Source organism: Bombus pascuorum, chromosome 4 (assembly GCF_905332965.1).
Source record: "Bombus pascuorum chromosome 4, iyBomPasc1.1, whole genome shotgun sequence".
In the NCBI taxonomy this organism is placed as follows: domain Eukaryota; kingdom Metazoa; phylum Arthropoda; class Insecta; order Hymenoptera; family Apidae; genus Bombus; species Bombus pascuorum.
In genome coordinates this window covers 12,435,361-12,455,687 of record NC_083491.1, presented here as the reverse complement: position 1 = coordinate 12,455,687, position 20,327 = coordinate 12,435,361, and the positions used below count along the sequence as shown (strand labels likewise).

The window sequence follows — 20,327 nt, the reverse complement described above, 5'->3', positions numbered from 1 at the left end:
GGTTTAATAGTATAAGATTTAAATAAAAAATATTCGTGTATTTTTAAATAGGAAACTTTTATTTTTTGTAAATACTATAATACTAAAGAAAAAGCATAACATGGTCGAATTAAAGTATATATTTTTTTGATATCTCTATCAACATGTTTTACGTTATCATTTACCTGTATACAACATTCTCTAGCATTAGGTAAATCTCAAAAGAACATGTAAGAAAAAGAAAGGAAAGCATTGTATTGCATGTTATAGCCTTACATTTTAGCTCTCTTACTAAATTAATGAAATAAACATTAAATACAAACGTAAAATCGAGACAGAAATAACTATTTCATATGTTTGAACAAAATAGTAAACTAAACGAAAAATCTTTTACTACAATTAAATATCAATGAATGGAATGAACAACAATAGGTGTACTTGCTATATTTTCATTTGATACAATATCGCTGCGGTAGTTAAATATAAATCGTAAAATTGTATAAAACATTATCCATCTGTATCAATCTTTACTTCTCTCATTAATCACCTATTAATCGTCTAAAGTAGTACCGTAAAAATTCGGCTCATCTTTTTGTTTATCATTTCTGATTTTCCAATAGGAAATACATGTAATATATATGGTACAATTTGCTTAATGCTTATACATTAATATACTAGGACATAGAAATTGGTTAAAGCATAATGGAAGGTATCATCTGCTTGAAAATTTATAACATTTAATAAAAATCTTCTTCGACAATGTATTCCTGTTGAGGGAATACAAATGGTAGATAGTCGTTCGATATACGGAATGCATAGACAACATGCGCCTTTTACATTCACAGAAATGGACAAAATTATAACAAATTTATAATAACATTTCCATCATTCATAACATCCATCTTCTTAGTACTCTTTTGCAGTTAAAAAAATTGTATTTCTCTGAAACGCTACTAAAATATGACATACGATCCAATTCGAGGAATATGTTATATACTTGCATTAACCATACAAAAATTATTTTCTAGTATTGTAATTACTTGATCACATTGAAAACTTATCCCCATTTGTATTTTAACGTAAAATGTACGTTTAAAAATTCAATATACTCATATTAAAAAAGAAAAAGATCTTTGTTGAAAGAAAATAAAGAACTAAAGGAATGGATTTGAATACATTATATGGGAATGTATCATAATAGTGTCTTTTACAACATGCAGTAACATATGTCGTTATAATCACAAGATCGATACATTAGAAAAATATCAGAATGATCTCATGACAAAAAAATGTTGTATAGTAAAAGATATCCTCGTACAGTAAGATATGTTTGATATCCTATGTAGAAACAATTTGCTTTGAGCAATACTTCTCGAACAAATAAAATAGCTTTGTTTGCTTTGGAGAACGAACACTAAATAAAGAGATGTAGAACAATTCTCTCTCAGGATCTAATCGTTAAAAAATAATGATTCGCGTGCGTGTGCACGAAACACATCATCCACACCTACATACATGCGCAATAGCACACACAACACACACACGCACACACACGGAGATCCTAAAGTGGTCACTTTAACGCGGCATCAAGAGTGTCTTCACCGTATTTATTACGTCAGTCGTACATAGCAATTGTTTTTCTAGGCGCTAGTTAGGAAAATATCTCTATAAATTCTCTTAATGCTTCATCATTTTCAGATGGAGACATAGGTCAGTATATTATTTGCCTATGTCCTAATGACCAATCAATAAATCAGTCCATAACTGTTATCTTTTAATCAGTGTTTTTCAATCTTAATTATAAAATATGAAAATCTAAGTCTAAGCAGCGACTGAATGTGTGTCGCTCATTTTTTTTGTGAGCTCTTGGAGGAAGTCCCTGTATATTAATGAGTCCATGTTAGAAGAGAGGATGTAGAGAAGCCACCAGTCACCCAGATCAATCTTCTTGCTGATGCTAGAGCAGGTTTCGATAGAGGGAAGTCTTGAGGATAGTTGAAGCAATCTTGGTCTGATTGCTGGGGCAAAGATTATGGCAGCTCTGTAGACTATTAGGCCCAAGAGCAAAACCAATAGGATTGTAAACCAGAACCAGATAAAAATATACGTCTTTTCATTCACGATGTTCAACGGGAGAATACATAGTGAGTCGTGCTTCTGTATTGTTCCTGACGCGCCATACTTGTGGAATATGCATTTAGTGACGCGTGGAAAAATGTAGACCATAGGATCAACACGTTCCTCCTGGGGAACGTCAGGTAGAGAGAGCACTCGCAGACCATAACTGAGGAATTCGCCGTCAAAGAACTGATTCATCAGGCACAGTTGAAGGAAGATGTTGATGAGACAGAGAACCTCGCAGCCGAAATACCGATACACATACTTGTTGTGTGTCTGAAAGAAGAAGCAATCGGTGAATTGGCATAAATTGGACTCAATGAAGGCAAATTGGATCTAACCAAATCATCTCAGCCTTCCTCTCGCCTTTGCTCTTACGCTTTTGTGTCACTGTCGAAAAATTCTTTCGAAGGATTCAAGAATTAAATTGGCCAAATAAGTTTGATCAAAATGACAGAAAAGCTACTAGTCATTTAGAAATACAAGGCGGTATGCAAAATCAAATGTTATCGTTTATTTTTAGTTAAGTATTGTATTTTATATAGTATCATTGTTTATATTTCATATTGTAACATTATTAGTATCTAATGCTTTACTAGTTTTATATTTAGATTTGTTTTACGGCTTATCTTAGAAACTCTAATTATTAAAAATAATTAAATGTTTAATAAATAATCGTATTACCTTTCTATACTGCATCAGGTAAACCATTAGCATTGACTTTTTCTTTTGAATGTTTTCCTCGCAATCGAGACTATGATTCATACCCATAACCAAAGCGTTGATCAAACCGCCTTCGCACATGTTCCACAACCACTGCGGAACGTAGCATAATACTGCCTGTGAAAAATTATGAATATTTGGTTGGCTAATAGATCATCTTAAAATTATATTCACGTTATTACAATATACTATATCCATAATAATCTCCATAAACAATTAAAAAAAAGCGGAATTTTACAAGAAATCGTAATCGATTAATAGATTTAATATTTATTACCAATGATAAATATTCTCAGTAGTAGAAACATAACAGTTTAAGCTTTTTCGTTAAAGCAAAGATTGGAATCAATCCTATCGCACTGAACATATTTAAAAAAAATTTAACAAATATCTCTTTATAAACGAAAGTTTCTAAAATCTCCATATCAATCCTTGTGTAATATTTAGATGAATGAAAATACTCTTGTACTATAATCGTATATAACCTATGGAATTCACATCCGCGCTGATGTAATCTGTCTCCAGCGATATGTGAAGATTTAATATTAGATTTATCTGTGAGAGAAATTATAATGGTGTTATAAAAAATACTTATATATACGGTAAAACTATTTATCTGAACCTTTCAGAAGACAGTTCAAATATGTATCTTCCTATGCAACAGGTTGCAATTACTTATCTTTCCCCTATTTGTTCAACGACGAGTTCAAAATTAAATAAAAAAATTGATTTGACAATTAATCGGACGCTGACTAAAATTCCATTATAAAAAATGAAGCTTTATTGCGTGTACACATTTTTAAATAAAACAGTTTTGTCAGCTCCTTTCTACTTATTAATTCAAGTAAAGTGTTCTATCTATTATTAATCCGTAACTATAGATCACTCGTTTTTCAAAATTTAAATCTTTATTCATTAACATAATTTAGTGGAAAATTTTAAGTGTCTTTGATGGTAAAAATCTTGAACAAATCTATATTAATCAAAAAAATAATTATATTAGATTAATATTTACAACATAGTGATTGAATAAATACAATTATTAAGTAATCTAATTTAATAACATATGTGTTAGTAATACAAATACGGACGTAAGAAATTAAGAGTTAAATGTATGAAGATTATTTATTAAAACAGTTCTCGCGAAAAATAACGAGAAAGTGATAACATTGCGAGAAGAAATACATCAGAATTATCAGTAGAGGAGTCGTGATAAAGTTTTAACCGATCGATCTTTTGCAGTGGTGCATTCGTACTCGCGAACCAGTTTCGGATATCCTATACGGAAAGAAGAGAACAGCGACGACAGTAAAGAAAAACTTAAACTGAGAAGTCACGCGCAGCTGTCGCGGCCAAGCTTTATCTGTCGCGTGTGCAAGATTACTGATAAACGAGTCTTTACCTGGAAGAACAACATGAAGCACACCCATTGGTAGTAAGTATAATATTTCCTTGCATCCACATCGCCGAAGTCGTTCGCCACTCCTGGATGCGCCACCTCTACACCGACCTGATAAAAGGAACAAATGTTCTATCAACAATAGGTAATGACGAAAGACTGCAGGTGTAGTTGATTAAATTTATATCTACATCGTCTGTAATCTGTGCGATATATTTGGTTTCGTTCTTTTTACAGGGCGTATCAAAAATATTGGTCAAAGGGGTAATTAGAGTTACAAATATATGACAAAAAATGAAAAAATTAATAATTATTAAGGAATTATATATCAACTATATGAATTATTCTTAATAACGTATCTGAAAAATTACTTAAATAATAATTATTATCGATTAGGTATTATAATAAAATTTTTAGAAAAATATTTCAATATGTAGATTATGATACAGAACATTTGCAAATATAAGATTTTTATACCTTATTTTGTACAAATCAATAGTATGGAAATCATATTTATTAAATAATATAAAGGAACAGAAAGAAGAAATTAGTGGAAGAAAACAAAATTTCTTATAAAATCCTAAAGATATTTATTATGATCAATACTCATAATATTTATTTATTAATATTATTTAGATTTAATTTTTTTATTAATATTTAAATAAAACATGGATTATGTTGAAAATATATTAAAATGTGTTCGAAAATGTTTATTCTTTTAAATCATCATTGAAAAATAAACTTATAAAAACATAAAATGTCCATCATGATATTTAAAGTTTGAATAAATTCGTATTATGTATATGACTGATTACTAAATTTGCTTAAAAATTTGGGATTGACACAAACATAGATTATAGATTATCACATATAATCATAGATTATCACATATCATATCTGGAACTAGTTTTTGTTACAGCCTATGTAGCATTATACATGGTATATAGTATTTTATTATATATTATACATGTATCTAAAATTGTTTATATATAGTATGCCATTTCCAAGAATGGTCTTGTTCATTCAACTCGCGTGAATTTGCTATTCAAAAATATAAACACAATATATACACATATTTTATGTGATGTGAGAGGTAGGAGTAAACTTAAAAATATTTAAAATCATAATTCGAAAAATATTCATAACATTTAATTTCTGTACAATTAAATAAACTCGTTAAAGTCTAAGTTATTTGATTTTTTAATGTTAAACAGGATGTATAATTCCTTAACGTAGATAGTATTTAATACAAGTACAATACAAGTGTAGATCTAAGTATTTATTTAAAAAAAAAATATTATAGAACTACGATATGTATCTACTGAAAGGGGAAAAATTTGTTTACATAATAAGATTATAAATATAGAAGATACAAAATTGAATTAAAACTGAAAAATTCAAACAAATTTAATAATCATGAAATTATATAGATTTAAAAATATTATACGTGAGATAACATTGATAACCCGAAATGATTTCGCCATTCTATATTTTCTGTATTATTAACAGCGATTTTGATTAGAAATATCGAGTAACTTTCAAACTAATTAGGTAACAATACAGACATTAATAAGCAAAAATTTTGTTTAAAAAGAAATTAAAGAAAAGATTCGATCTCTAATTCTAATTACGTTTACGTCTCCGATAATTATGAGGTGCATCTATTTCTAGTTATGACAACATAAAATTTAAATATTTATCAAAATTTCTTATCTAAATACTTATAATAATAATTAATACTTTATACTAATACTTTATTTAATTAAAGAATCAAAAGATATCATAAATAATATACATCTATTATACAAGGAAGGAATAACTGCTGCTACGATTGCAAAACAATAAATTCCCATTTTATCTATTTGTTATGCAATTGAACATGCCGCGATAAAAACAATTTCTAATAATTAATAAAACATTTTCTACTATTAATCTGATAATTTCAAAGCTTTCTCATAGTATGTATATTCTATTATTGATACATAAAATTAAACCCTAAAACTGTATTCATAGTAAAAATCAGTCAGTACAACACTTCTATTGTTATCAACGAACCAACCTCGTACCGATATTCGTCAAAAATCTGAAGGTTAAAAGCAAAGGACCATATCCATGATTAAAGCGTAAGTTCAAGTTGAAAAATTAGGGACGCAGTCATTAACTAGATTACCCACCTGCCGATTAAATGCGTCCGGCATAGTAAACGTAGAAGTTATCCAGCAATAAGTATTGATAGGGTGCGTGGGTAAACCCTGAACGATACACGAAATAGGATTGCCAACGTATTGGGTAGCTGTGATCACCATTGAACACGTGAAAAGCAGCACTGTTGTGAAGCGGTTGTGTAACCGAAACACCATCGAATCCGTCGTTATATCCTGCCATTTTAAATACTGTCCAAGACCTCCAAGTAACTTATACATGACTCTTTCGTTCTATTAAACTTATAAATCCTCCAGTTGTTTACAAAATCCTCGTAAGTCTCGCGCGTCCTCCTTCGCACAACTAATCCCACGTGGTAGAATCGTTCACGAACGAAAAGAAAACAAAAAAAAAAAAAAAAAAAAGAAAAAAGAATAGAATACAAGAAAGAAACACGGGAAAAAATTGTATCAACTGAAACTTCTGCGAGTCCTCATCTACCACGTTCAGGCTTGAAAAACGGTAAAACGAAATGAAACTAAACGAAACAGACACACGATCGTCGTACGGCTGTGTCCATGCGGCGTGCCTCCCTCTTTTCGTTTTCTTTCAATTCTCCTTCTCCTTCAGCGTCCTTCTTCCTTTCCTTCTGCCCTACTCTATCCGTCACCGCTTCTTGTTCTTCTTCGAGGCGAAGAGAACACGCCCGCGCGCGCGCGATCGGTCACCGAACCACGTTGAACGAGATCGCGAACGTCCGCGATCTAGGACTTATACAGGTACGGCTCTTTTCTGGCAGAAATTTAATTCTGAGACGCGTTCAGGAAACAAGCGTATCCTATTGGCATCTTTCGTTACCGATCGATCGATCGATCTGAATGCGCAACACGTTTCGGCCAGTTTAGGTAAGTTGTCGTAAATAAACAACTGCACGTGTGTGAGAATTCTCCGCTTTCCGATTGGTGGTGTATCGTTTTCTCCACGTGATTTCTTGTTGAGCGATTGTAGATGAAGTGTTTGGTGATACGTTGAATTACGTACAATTTTGTGTAATTGTCCGGTTTCTTGAATCTACACAAAATCGCGCGACATCGTGGATCTAAGTAATTCTTCGCTTCGTGTCAAAGCTACGACACTCACTGTCAATCCTGCTTATTCCTTTCGGTCGCGTCGGCTGAAGATTTCTCGTGGAGAAACACAGCCTAGCGCAAAATTGTACAGCACCTTGAACTCTCCCCGACGTGCCACGAGCCCCCTCTTTCTCCTTCTCTCTTTCTTTCTCTCCTCTGTCCGTACGGCACTTTTTTCCCTTGATATATCGTGCAGATAGATCGTACGATGAACGGGTTGTTGCGAGCAGCAGCCAACACCGAATTGTGTCGGCATATACACGTATGTACGTAGCAGTCTTCAACGTCGACTGACGAGAAGTCAGTGGCTTGTTGTTCGGTCGAGGGGCGAGAGGGAAACTCTTTCGATCTGCTAGGGGGACTGCCGGAGTAGAAACGAGTAGGAGAGGGCCCAGGAGGTGGGGATCGAAACGGTGGGGGACCGACGGCTGCTTCAAACTCCCCCCTTTATACCATGATACATTGTATACCCTGCTTCCATAGTGCATGCTCCTGCGTTCATGGCTGCTACCGTTGTATAGCCGATTCTTTGCACTGTTTCTCAAACAACTTTTTTTCTATGAAAAACTTTACCTTGAATGTATACTTCAATCGAGAAATGTGATCAGTTGTAGAATGGTTTCAGTACAACGATTGTTACGTTGATTTTATTTTGTTTTTTCTTTATTGATTCGATTGTTTACAAACGCGCGAGGCGGCAAAATTTTGAATATACGGAAAGACGCACTTATTATGGTATAATAAGGGGTATTATTTTGATCTTTATAGAATTAGCCAGAAAATATGAATATATTTAATACGATTAGATTTGATTAAATTTATCACTTTCTAAAGTAATTTTAGCAAACTTTTACGAAATTTTCAGATTAAGAATTGGAGGTGTAGTAGTGTTTTTAATTTTTATATATATGTTTTATATTTATATTTATAAGATATTTGTACCAAAAGTTGAAGATATAATCTAAAAGAGCGTGATTGAAATTTATAGTTAGAAATACTTTTACTTTGATTTTGAGACGAAATAATAACCTGCAATTTTTAATAAGTTAATTCTGTATAATACAAAAGAAAGTATACTTCCCAAAAAATTTAAAATAAGAAAAACAAATTTAAATATCTTAACAGTAAAAATTGTTTAACAAATTTTTGCATCTCTAGTTTTCGAAAATAAGAAAAAATAAATACAAGTTTTTATAGTCCATTCAAAGTCAGACAAATTTTCAGTTTCTTCCTCCCAGTATTCAAACTAAGAAGTTGACTTACGATAATTTAAAGCATCTTGGGGCTACCATTACCCACTACATACCGTTATTCGCTTGCTCGGTTCTCCTTCTTTTCTCTTCTGGTCGGTCTTTCGTTCGCTTCGAATATCATAATGAAAGTAAATCGGTTTAACTCGATCGTTAAATTCAATTGAACACTGAGGTTGACAAGAGGATTGCACGTAGGATCTGCATAAGCGGTATTTGCGCTCTGAATGGCAATAACGTTGTTCTTAAAACTATGATATATGAAAAATTAATGAATACTTGGGAGGAGAAAGTCGAAGAGAATTTTACGTCCGTAGATATTCTCTTTTTGTATCCTTTTCATTACATATATGTATCCTGGCTTTAAGGTATAAGTGGGCCAAGGTGAACCACATTTATTGTATGATACGTATAATATTTGTAAACACAGAAAAAAAAAGAAAACTTTATTACTTTGAAGTATTGAACGAATATATTTATTTATTCGATAGTAAAATATTCGAAAGTAATACTAATTGTGTAATTTTGATGTTACTACTATTAGTGGCATTAGAAAATATTTACAAATTATAACTGATAATAGATTCTGTCGCTTTCTAGATTAGAAGTAAAACAGCAAAATCTATATAAACATTATAACACTAAAATAAATAAGAAAGGATGAATGAGATTTGATTGTTACATTTAATAGAGTAAAGATTGATTTGTTCATTATGTTAATAATATTTACATTAATAACTATTGCATAAAAATCAATTAGTATAAATATTAATTGAAAAAGTGCAAAATATAGAAATAATAATCTAAAAGCTACAAATTAGAAAAAGATACATTATTTAACTTTATAATCTAAATTTTATTTGCTTATAAGAGAAAAATATTATAATTCAACACATCATGTTACGAAATGTTAATAATATAATGCAGTGATATGTAATAATAATTTAATTCCTTTCGCAACATCCTTTATAAATTACACTGCACGTTCCATATGTTTCACATTTGTTCAGACTCAATTATAAGGATAAATTCGCGTGTGAAACTCCACAGGACGCGAACAACGCGGTACAAATAATGCAATCAATATCAGCAATTTTGTGCTGTTCGCTAGGCTCTTTTCTGTTCCTTGTTTCACTCTTTTATTCTGTCGTTCTGTGAAGGGTGTTCGCTGCAAATGTGTACGTGACCAGATGCACGGCCCCTGAAAAGACTACATTTTACCCTAAGAAACAGAAATACGTACATACCAGCATGTCTCCTGTATGCTGCGTTGTCATTTGTTTAGGATGCTGAACGCTGAAATATTAGCCGTAAAAAGGACGACCGGTTTTACGAACGCGTAAGCATAAAAATAACTTCCATCATTCTAATATTATATTTTATTTTTTTTATAATATGGTTTTTTATACTATTTATATATATTTGTACTTGATATTTTATATTACAAGACTACTCATTTGAAAATAAATACATAATTGTTTATGTCTTCTTATAATTTAAATCTAAAAAAAATTGAGAACAAATAAATTTATTTCATTTTATTATATTTATCTTATTAAACAGAATACAGAATATTTTTATACGTGTAATATATACGTATAATGTAATGTATAACTCTATGAGTTAACACTGACCATGAACTTGAACGATTACTAAAAATAATTTCTTTCCATAATTCATGCTAAACCCACATTCTATTTTTGTATTAGTAAGAAGTAAAAACCTATTACCATTTGATAAAAATTAAACAGCAATCAAATATTGATGAATCTTTATTTTATTTCTATAGAATTAAAATTTTTTTTAATTAAACTTTTACTGAAGTATATCCTTATAAAATATTTGAAATATAACTGATATATTGTAAGTACACTTTTGTGACTTTCTATTTGACGTATATTGCATTGAAATGGTACAGACATTCACTTACATAAAAACAACGGTGACACATGTTACACATATGTTCATGGAATCTTGAAAGTCTCCCTGAGACGAACTACATGAGTTCCGGTTACCATAAACCTACCGCTGCATTTTAAACCTTAGACTAAAACTGTTCCATGGTAAGGAATGTTTTACGTTGAGCAAGATAAGAGTAGGTAACTCTCAAAAACGGCGACGAAATTTTTGTAACTCCAAGAGAAAAAATAAATTTAGAACTTGAAACTGTTCGACGTAAGTTTTACTTACGGAAAAATACTGCTTACAAAACATTCTACAATTCGGCATTATCTGAATACTTATCAAGATGTTCGAATAAGAAAAAATTTCAAATTCAAATGAGAAAAGGAGAAAGAACGAACGTAAATGAGATACTGATATTCAGCACGAGCAGACTGAACACTGATTGTGAGCACGTATCAACGGTGTTCCATTCGATGTCATAAAAACAAACGTATCGGTAGCAAATGGTAATCAGATATTGTGTAAATATTTTCATACATACGCCGTCATTTATCGGTCGAGTTTATTAATTAAAAGACTTGATAAATCACTTGACTTGTAATGAGTTTGTAATGGAATTTTTTTTAAAGATATACCACAGATTCTTCAGAACAATTTAATTTCAGGGAATTTAAGACTTTTACTTTGGGATTAACCTTACATGTAATCGAAAATTCGCATATAATTTTTAACTTCTCAAAAATTTAAATATAATAATCCACTGTCGGCTGAAAGTATCATTTTGTACGGTGTATACGTATGCTACTACTGTGTTTTTATGTAATGTACAAAAAAGAAAATATTTATAATAAAATTATAAAAAAGAGAAAGAGGGTGTGCCATTTGAAGCGAACCTCGCAGTTATCTCCTAAGCTATTTGTTGCAGTGTCCGAAGTAAAACTTACTTTGCTTCCAGAGGAACATCTTATAGTAACTACCAGATTCATCTAGGTTTCTTTTTTCTAGTTTATTTATTTGATTTTTACAATTTGTCCAGAAGGACATTTGGTAAATTATTATATCTTAGTGAATAAAGAATAAAAAATAAAAATAAAATGTAGCATGTGGGTGGCTACCCCCAGCGGGGTACCATCTTCGTGTCTGCTAGGTTATATCCTTTATGAGATCTGTTGGGTGTTTCCTCTTTAATCTTCTTTTAATGCTTGTTGTGTTGTTCGTTTCCGCTGCCAGTCGGTTCGGGTGCATTGCTATTTTTTCTCTGTACCTTCTTGCTAATCTGCTAATCTCCTCCTTGACCGTTGGTATTTCCAGGTCTTTCCGAATTTTTTTTTTTTTTTTTAGTTTAATTTGGTTTTTTTACAATTTGTCCTGAAGGACATTTGGTGAAGTATTATATCTTATTTATTGGGGAAAAAAAAATAAAAATAAAATATAGCATGTGGGTGGCTACCCCTAGCGGGATACTATCTTCGTGTTTGCTAGGTTATATCTTTTATGAGGTCTATTGGGTGTTTCCTTTTTAGTCTTCTCGCGATGTTTGTTGTGTTGTTCGTTTCCGCTGCCAGCTGGTTCGGGTGCATTGCTATTTTTTCTCTGTACCTTCTTGCTAATCTGCTAATCTCTTCCTTGACCGTTGGTATTCCCAGGTCTTTCCGAATGTCCTCGTTTCTAACGTACCATGGGGCGTTTACTATCGTTCTAAGAATTTTAGCTTGAATTGTCTCTATTTTGCTTATACGGCTCATTGCTGCTGTTCCCCATAGTGGAATTCCGTACGTCCAGATTGGTTTTATGATTGTTTTGTATATTTTTAATTTATTTTCTGTGCTTAATTTGGAGTTTCGACTTGTTAACCAGTGTATTTGTCTCCTTGCTGTCTGTATTTTGTCTATTATTGATTTGATATGTTGTTTCCATGTGAATTGTATATCTATGTGGAGTCCTAAGTATTTGACTTGCCTTGTTTGTATTATTTGCGTGCCATTGCGTGAATGTAATGTGGTTGCATTTGTTGGGGTTAGCTTTAATTTGTTTAGCTTGTAGCCACTTTTCTATTTTTGTGATATGTTTTTGCAATATCGTGACTGTTATTACAGGGGATTTATCTAGGTGGAGACATTTTCGAGATATCAGGGTAACCTTTGGTTTTCTATATGGAACTATCTTTTTCATTTAGTCAGGTTTGTAGTTCTGTCCGAGAGAAATTCATTGATCTAAATATGCTAGTGTTTTAAGGTCATTCAAGATAATTTACTGTCGTTCAAAACTTACCTTTGTTGAACATCTACATATTGTTCTTCACAATATTTCGTTGATACGGTTGCAAACATGATTCGAAGTTACACTAACAATTTGGATTATAGATACTTTTGTTTACAAACAGAAGTTCCACAAGTTAAAAAAAATTATCAAATGTCCAGCTGGACAAATTGTAAAGTAAAAATTAAATAAATAAAAAAAGAAAAAGTTTCACAAAACATTCTCAATTTCCCGATCGTTGAATAGGAACAGGAAGCAGTAAATCCTTCTTATCAAGGTTTCCAGATTTAATACCTTTAGATTTTATCTTAAAAAAGATTAGGTAAGGTAAAAGATTAGGAAAGAACCCAACAACCCTGATGATATGGAAAATCATATAAGAGATACTTGCCAACAAATTACTTCTGAAACATTGGAGAGAGTACAACTATGTTTTACGTTCGAGATCATCATTTCGAATATGAAAGGTAGAGAACAACTTCCAGATGTTCAATGAAGGTAAATTCTGAATGGCTGTAAATAATCTTAAATGACTTTGAAATACTATCATATTTAGATTAAAGAATTTGTTTCTGACTGGGCTACAAACCTGGCTAAATGAAAAAAATATAGTTCCTTTTAAAAAAGCAAAGTTTTGAGATCTCCACCTTGACAAATCTTGACAACCTTGAAACCTTGACAAATGATAGTTATCATAAGATGTTCTTCTTGAAGCAAAGTAAGTTTTACTTAAAACACTTTCTTCTGTAATAAATAGTTTAGGAGATAATTGCGTAGTTCACTTCAAATAGAATATCCCATGGGTACATATTATTTATATTACTTATTTGTTAAGGTTATTTATTCGAAATTGATGGACTATCAGCGCGAAACCTTTGATGAACTATACTTGTTTGAAAACATCACTCGATGAGACACAAGAATTTACAGTATGTATGTGTGTTTTTAGAAAAAACGAGAGAACCGAAGAGAGATAACAGTCGATAATTCTTAGAATGAACCTGATCATGTATCTACGAAACTAGAGATAGAATAGTATGGTTGCTTTGGTGAGGCAGAGGTTTTATTTTAGTTTTTAATATAAATTATTTATAGCGTAAATAATATACATTTTCCTTTTCTTTTAAGGAAGAGGTTTTATTCTGGTACTTTTTCGATAAAGAACATTGCTTCTGTGACAAACAATAGTCATTTATTTTATCCATAGCCATAACAAATTGGAAGCTGACATATTTTAGTGACCATTCTGGATTCCAGTTGTTCTGTAACGGGTGGGTTGAACACCACTTGTTTCAGAATGTTCATAAAATGTCGGAACAAAGTACAATGTACTAATAATACTATCTGTGTTGAATCCCTGTTAGTGAAACACTAAATGAAACCCGAAGAATCACAAATATGTCATCTTAATCATTGTGAAAGTTTAAAATCTAAAATGAGAAGCTGATTTAAGCGTTGTTTTATTCTCAGAAATATTTCCAAGTATCCCAAACATATTATTTTTAATTTAAAAAAGTCTAAACTTAATATTTAAAAATGTTTGAAGAACTTATAATTAGAACAATGTTTTTTGAAGCCACTGGTCTGTGAATCTGTATATATTCAATAAAAAATTCAAAGACTCAGATTACTCTTAGAGAACGGCTTTCCTTCATATCCTTGACTTTTTCATTCTCGCTACATTCTTGCTTCTAACTCGTTTATTTTCTGCACATCGAACGCAAATACTAACCACAAACTCGTGGTGGACCAAGTTATGAATTATTACAAACGTGATTCAACAGCATATATATAGATTAAACACGTTGCTTGCTCTCACAATTACAAAACGAGTTTATTTTTAACAAAAGATAGGCGTAAAATTTTCTTAACTGATAACGAATACATACTTTACCTATGAGAATTTCCTTAGTTATCGTACATTTGCGTTGTTTCACATATTCGACCTCATTGTTTGATTCGTTTAGTTCCTCTCTATACGATTAAGTTGCAGTAGGATTATTTTATTCTATTCTATTCTATTCTATTAAATGAAAAAATTACTTAAACGAAGTATTGAAAGAGTATTAGACAGATGAAAAAAACCATCTAGAAATTAGGAAAATGTACAGAGAATTGATGTATCTTTATTTATTTATTTACTTGTCTTAATATACATATTTGTTAGGAAAAGTGTAATTATTACTTCTATACAAAATCTATAAAGGGAGAATCTTTAGAGTAATCCTTTTGTAAGGATAGAGTTTAATAAAATTTATTGAAGTAAAATTAAAGTTTCATTATTCTTTAAACCTTCGATTTCGTTAATGACTCTACAAGAAAAAAGACTAGTTCAATAATGCCCAGTGCCCAATTCTACTTTAGAGCTAGATGTAGAGTCGATAAACGTTCTTCTGGATGTAGAAAATATGTACTCACATAATGCAGAAGCTGCTAAAACCTGGTGCCTGCATCTTCAATAGCAATGAAAATTTGATGTTTAAAATGGCCCACCAACGGTTTATCTGTTCCAATGATGTTTCCCTTCGGGTTTTGTCTCTCCTTTGATCTACACGATCATATTGCTAACTTCTCAGTTGCCAGAGTACTTATAGCCGGAATGATGGAGGTCTCTAATAAGACCCAGGTCAAAATCGTTCAACGATTCGCTGGACGTATCACATTCTGTTTTTTCGAACTGTTTAGAAAACGATACAGCAAAGAGATTGACAATTTGATATGAAATATTATCCACAGGCTATACTTGGCTTGATTTCTAACAACGTAACAAATGGCCACTCCACAAAGCTATTGTAGAAATGTTGAGTTGTGAGTTTTTATTTAATAAATGTTAAAAGAAAAATGAAAAAAGTTTGAAAAATAAAATTTAGAAATAAGATAATAACATTGTACTTAAAAATAAAATTTAGAAATAAAAAACAATAATTTAATTTAATTTTTTAAATAATAATTCAATTCTAAAATAATTCTCGATCAATATGACTGGAGTTTCTGAATTTTGCATGTTTTATATGTGTAATTACATTGCACTTTCAGAGACTTTGCATGTATAATACACATTTTTGCCACGTGCAGCAAAATCTCCATAATATGATACTGTGCATGCCAAATCGTCACGCGCATTCTCCGACTCGTTCTTTATTGTTATTCACTAATGATATTTTAACATAAACACTTGCTCAGTTTTTTATCTCTAGTCATTTATATATGTTACTCAGTGCTAACTTGTTAAAAGTTATTATTTTAAGCTTTAAAGAATTTTAAGCTTCAAACGAAACTCTTTTATTCCACATTCACTTACTATTCTTCTATAAAGAAAATGTTGTGTTTGTTTGTATAAAAATTATGTGTATATATTATATTATGCTATATATACATATTTCTTTCTTTCAGTAAAGGTAATCGACACTTCATAGAAAAATAGATCAGAAACAATTTCGACGTAGTCGTTTTTTTTTTTTAGACGCTCGTGTTCCCGCTAATTACGTTTGTGCACGTTGTGGTCGTCGCGTTACGGTCTCGTTTTCGTTGCAACTGGTCGCTGGTCCAAATGTGCAACGTGATGTAATCCAAGCTTTTGTGCAGACACATCGCAACACGATATGGCAGGAGGCAGTGTTTCAACATTTCGGTTTCTCGACGCTAGGCAAAACTAACCTCGATGCTCGTGACCTAACCGTTCATATAACGAAGTCGCACGTATGCTCGTTTAACTAGGTAAAAATGAAAAGGGAACAGAATAGACAAAAAAGAATGGAACGAAAATGAAATTAAATATCTAGATCAAATTCGTAATTACTGCAAGTTGATTGAAATTCGTTTGAATAAACTTATGTTCTTAATTGGAGATTCGTTATCTTATCGCACGAGCGAAAAGTGACCTCTGCAGACTGTCCATTGAATAATATCAGTAATATCACCCTACATTATGTAGGTACGTTAAACTCGGTCAAGGCATTAGAAACAATATTTAGGAATAGTATCGAACACCTCATGCGAATAGTCGATGTTTCTAGGGAGATGGTCACTTATTTATTATAACAATTTTAAGATCGAGAAAAATGTGTAAATGTTGTATTTTTTCATGTAGCATTTGAAACTTACAATCACTGCTAATTGAATCTTTGCTATTTATTTTGTAATCTACAAATAAATAATTTTCGTACAGAAGATGTTTTTAGATTATGAAACTGTACATGTGTATTTCATTCGTGAATTGTAGATAGAAGTGTTTAAAATTTCGTAATTTTTAATTTTCACTCTACATTTCAATTGGTATCTCATCTTTACTATAGCTAAACTAACAATAGATATATGTATACTAAAAGTATTCGAGAAGAGAAACATATACAGTCAAACAAGATAAAAATCGAGAAAGAAGATGGAATTAAAAGATCACTAAAAATGTTGGTTTCGTGATTGTTAATTTGCGTCCCACATCTGAATTGGTGTAGCATGGTTACTATAATGAAATTTAACAATAAATACTTGTACATATCGTACACACCGCAAATAATTATTAGAAGCAACATACAGGATTATACAAGATTATAATAAAGAAAGAGGAATAAACTAAAAAAGTAATGTAGAAAACTGTAATAGATAGTATACAATAATTTTCATTTTTAGAAAAATAACAACAAGATAAATTTATCTTTTTTGTTGTGTATATAGAGTTATCGAAAGTCCATGGTATTTTCACAGGATCCAAATATATAGTACGTTAGAGTTTAGTGCTCGTTCCCTACCGCCGCGCCACACTGCGTGCTTTATACGCGTCCTTAGTCGCAATTATCTTAATTAGAGTTCGTTTATGGGCGACGACAATCACTCGTTTTGTCAGTGAAAAATTGCTCTTTCCTCTTTGCTTTCTGACTGAACCGCTTTACGAGCATCGTCCACGATAAATCTTTGCCAGCTTCTCGTCACCTGTGGCCTGCTCAACAAACCGTGACCGTCATTTGAACTCGATCGCATTCTACGGTGCACAAGAGTTACCTTTCTGAACAAAACCGAGGTTAGTCTCTTCTAAAGCTTATAACCATTTTGTTCCATCTTTTGAGCAAACTCCTGATGCAAACAAGATCTTTTCACCAATTCAAAACTGATACTTTTTTGAGGAACTGAACTCTACTCTTTGAATATTATCTGAAAATACAGAGGTTGATGAAAAATTCTTGATGGTTTAAAACCAAATTTTGTATTAAAACGATTTTATATTAAATTAAAACGAAATGTATGTAATATACAAAAATATATGAAATATTCGAAATAAAGTACTTGTTATAATATTTAATTTGCGAAACAAATTAGAATTTAGAATTTATATATTTATTTATATTAATTCAAAAAATATGAATTCATATTAAAATTCATAGCTTAACTGCAAGATATTTTTCTTCCTATTTGGAGAGAGTTAATTCCTATTCTCTTATGTGTCATCAATAAAGTTTGGGTTATTATAAATGCTGATTTATCTTTTATTTTTTTGAGAAAGAATGCTCTATATAATACTTCTTTTTAGTTATTGTTCTGGTTAAATTGTTTATTTTTTTTTTAGATTTGTATAAATTTATTAAAAAGAAAGATCTAATTATAAAAATACGTGAATTATTACTTTTTCATCATTTCTTTTAATATAGTATAACTCGGTAATGAGAGTTAAATGAAGTTTCACTTTCGAAATCTATTATTAAGAAAATCTGGTCCAATAATTCATCGTATACTTTTTAATTCTATGTATTAACACACCTTTCAGTATTTCTCAATCAAACATCGTAGACCATACATAATTATACGTCTCTGATATTGTCCATCTTCTGCAGTTCTGAGTGATATACCTGGCCTATTTAAAGTGGTAAAACTTTCAATGTTGCACAATTCCTAATATTCTATTGCTTTCTGACCGTAAACGATCATCTGATCAGGATGTACCTTCTAAATTAAATTGTTGTTCTCACTGTTGTTCTCTTGTAAAAAGTTACGTAAATTCGTACGACCAAACCAACCGTGGTGTATTCAGATAAGTAAGTTCAAATATACATGAAACCATAAACTCTACGCGATAAACGTATTCTACTTTTATCTTTCTCTGTTTCATATGATAAACATAATTTTAATTACTTGATCCATGGATTTAAACTATAATGGCTTACATTCACCTACACATACAGTATCATTCGTTACGATAAGTATTATTTAAATTTTTCTAGAAAAATTGTCTGAATTTTGTAGAACACATGTAAAAATTTTATTCAATTTTTGTAATAAAAGATCTATGAATCTTATACATTGCTTAAAACAATTAGAGGATTGTTTTTCATGTCACTTTCATTTTTATGATTGTCTTACACAATTTTTATTACAATATCATATGAATAACATGCCAATTTATCAAGTTTGTAGCCTCATTTATTTCTGTTTACTTGGTTGATGCAATAAAACCGTTCATAGCAGTGATCCCCTAATTGTTTTGAGCAGTATATAATAACTATCCTCTAAATTATTCTGTATTGTATAGTCAGAGTAACCATATTAATAAAAAATTCTTACTCAAAAAATATTAGTTATGAATTCAAAATATTGTTAGAAATTGTTAAATTCCTATTTTGAATTTACAAAATTTATTAAATTCTTATTAAAACTTTCCAAAAGTTAAATATTATTATCCTAATAGAATAGAATGAATTTTATATAATATCGACAATAGGTATATATATTAGTTCAAAATATTTATATTGGAAACTGTATGTGTATTCTAGATTCTAGAAAGTAAATAAAACTTTAAGTTTGATCTATGTTTTTCTAATTGAACATTGAATATTTTCTTTGTACGATCAGTGTAAATCGAGCCTTTCTGACGAAAATCCTTGAAACTCAGTTCGTAGCGTCTTCTAGTATACACTACATACGTAAGTACTTTCACGAGAAGAAAAGAGCAGGGGCCGATCACAGGAACTGTACTCTTAAACCTTGCCAAACCGGTTTTCGTGTCTGGTGTCCGGTTGAGAACCGCTGTAGGTCAATCGTGTCAATTGTGACGAATGTATGTCGACTCTGCTCGCGTCTGGTCCCTGTAATTTCTCAGACCTAAACTGTATAATCCATATTGTACGTGTAACATGTGTGCGACAACGTGGATGAAATACTAATGAAAATTCTGCGTCTATCAAGTGTTTTGTTTCGTGTATTTATTCGTTCTTCTAACGCTTAGAGAATATTTCGACATTTTAGTATTCAATTTAGTATTCAGAGCATCATTATAAAATTTTTTCCTTTTTATTATTTAATTTACTTAACTTAACTTATCTTAACTTAATTTATTTAATTTACTTTACAATTTCTCCAGCTGGGCATTTGCTAACATTATAAATTGTCAGAGAATTATTCTTTTAGAGGATTCGTTATTATTAAAAAATTATT

General features: G+C 31.0%; 1 protein-coding gene and 1 long non-coding RNA gene across 2 annotated transcripts; both read right to left on the bottom strand.

The window, feature by feature from the left end:
- Positions 1-38: 38 nt before the first annotated feature.
- Positions 39-7,834, bottom strand: LOC132905897 (innexin inx1). The gene is made up of 4 exons (XM_060957631.1): positions 6,394-7,834; positions 4,223-4,330; positions 2,782-2,937; positions 39-2,373 (listed from the first exon to the last, which is right to left on the bottom strand). Exons 1-4 carry the CDS (start codon positions 6,640-6,642, stop codon positions 1,801-1,803), a joined length of 1,086 nt encoding a protein of 361 aa, XP_060813614.1. The 5' UTR covers positions 6,643-7,834; the 3' UTR covers positions 39-1,800.
- LOC132905905 (uncharacterized) lies at positions 3,141-4,134 on the bottom strand. The gene is made up of 2 exons (XR_009657883.1): positions 4,046-4,134; positions 3,141-3,375 (listed from the first exon to the last, which is right to left on the bottom strand). It is a non-coding gene; the product is annotated as an uncharacterized LOC132905905 (long non-coding RNA).
- Positions 7,835-20,327: the final 12,493 nt, after the last annotated feature.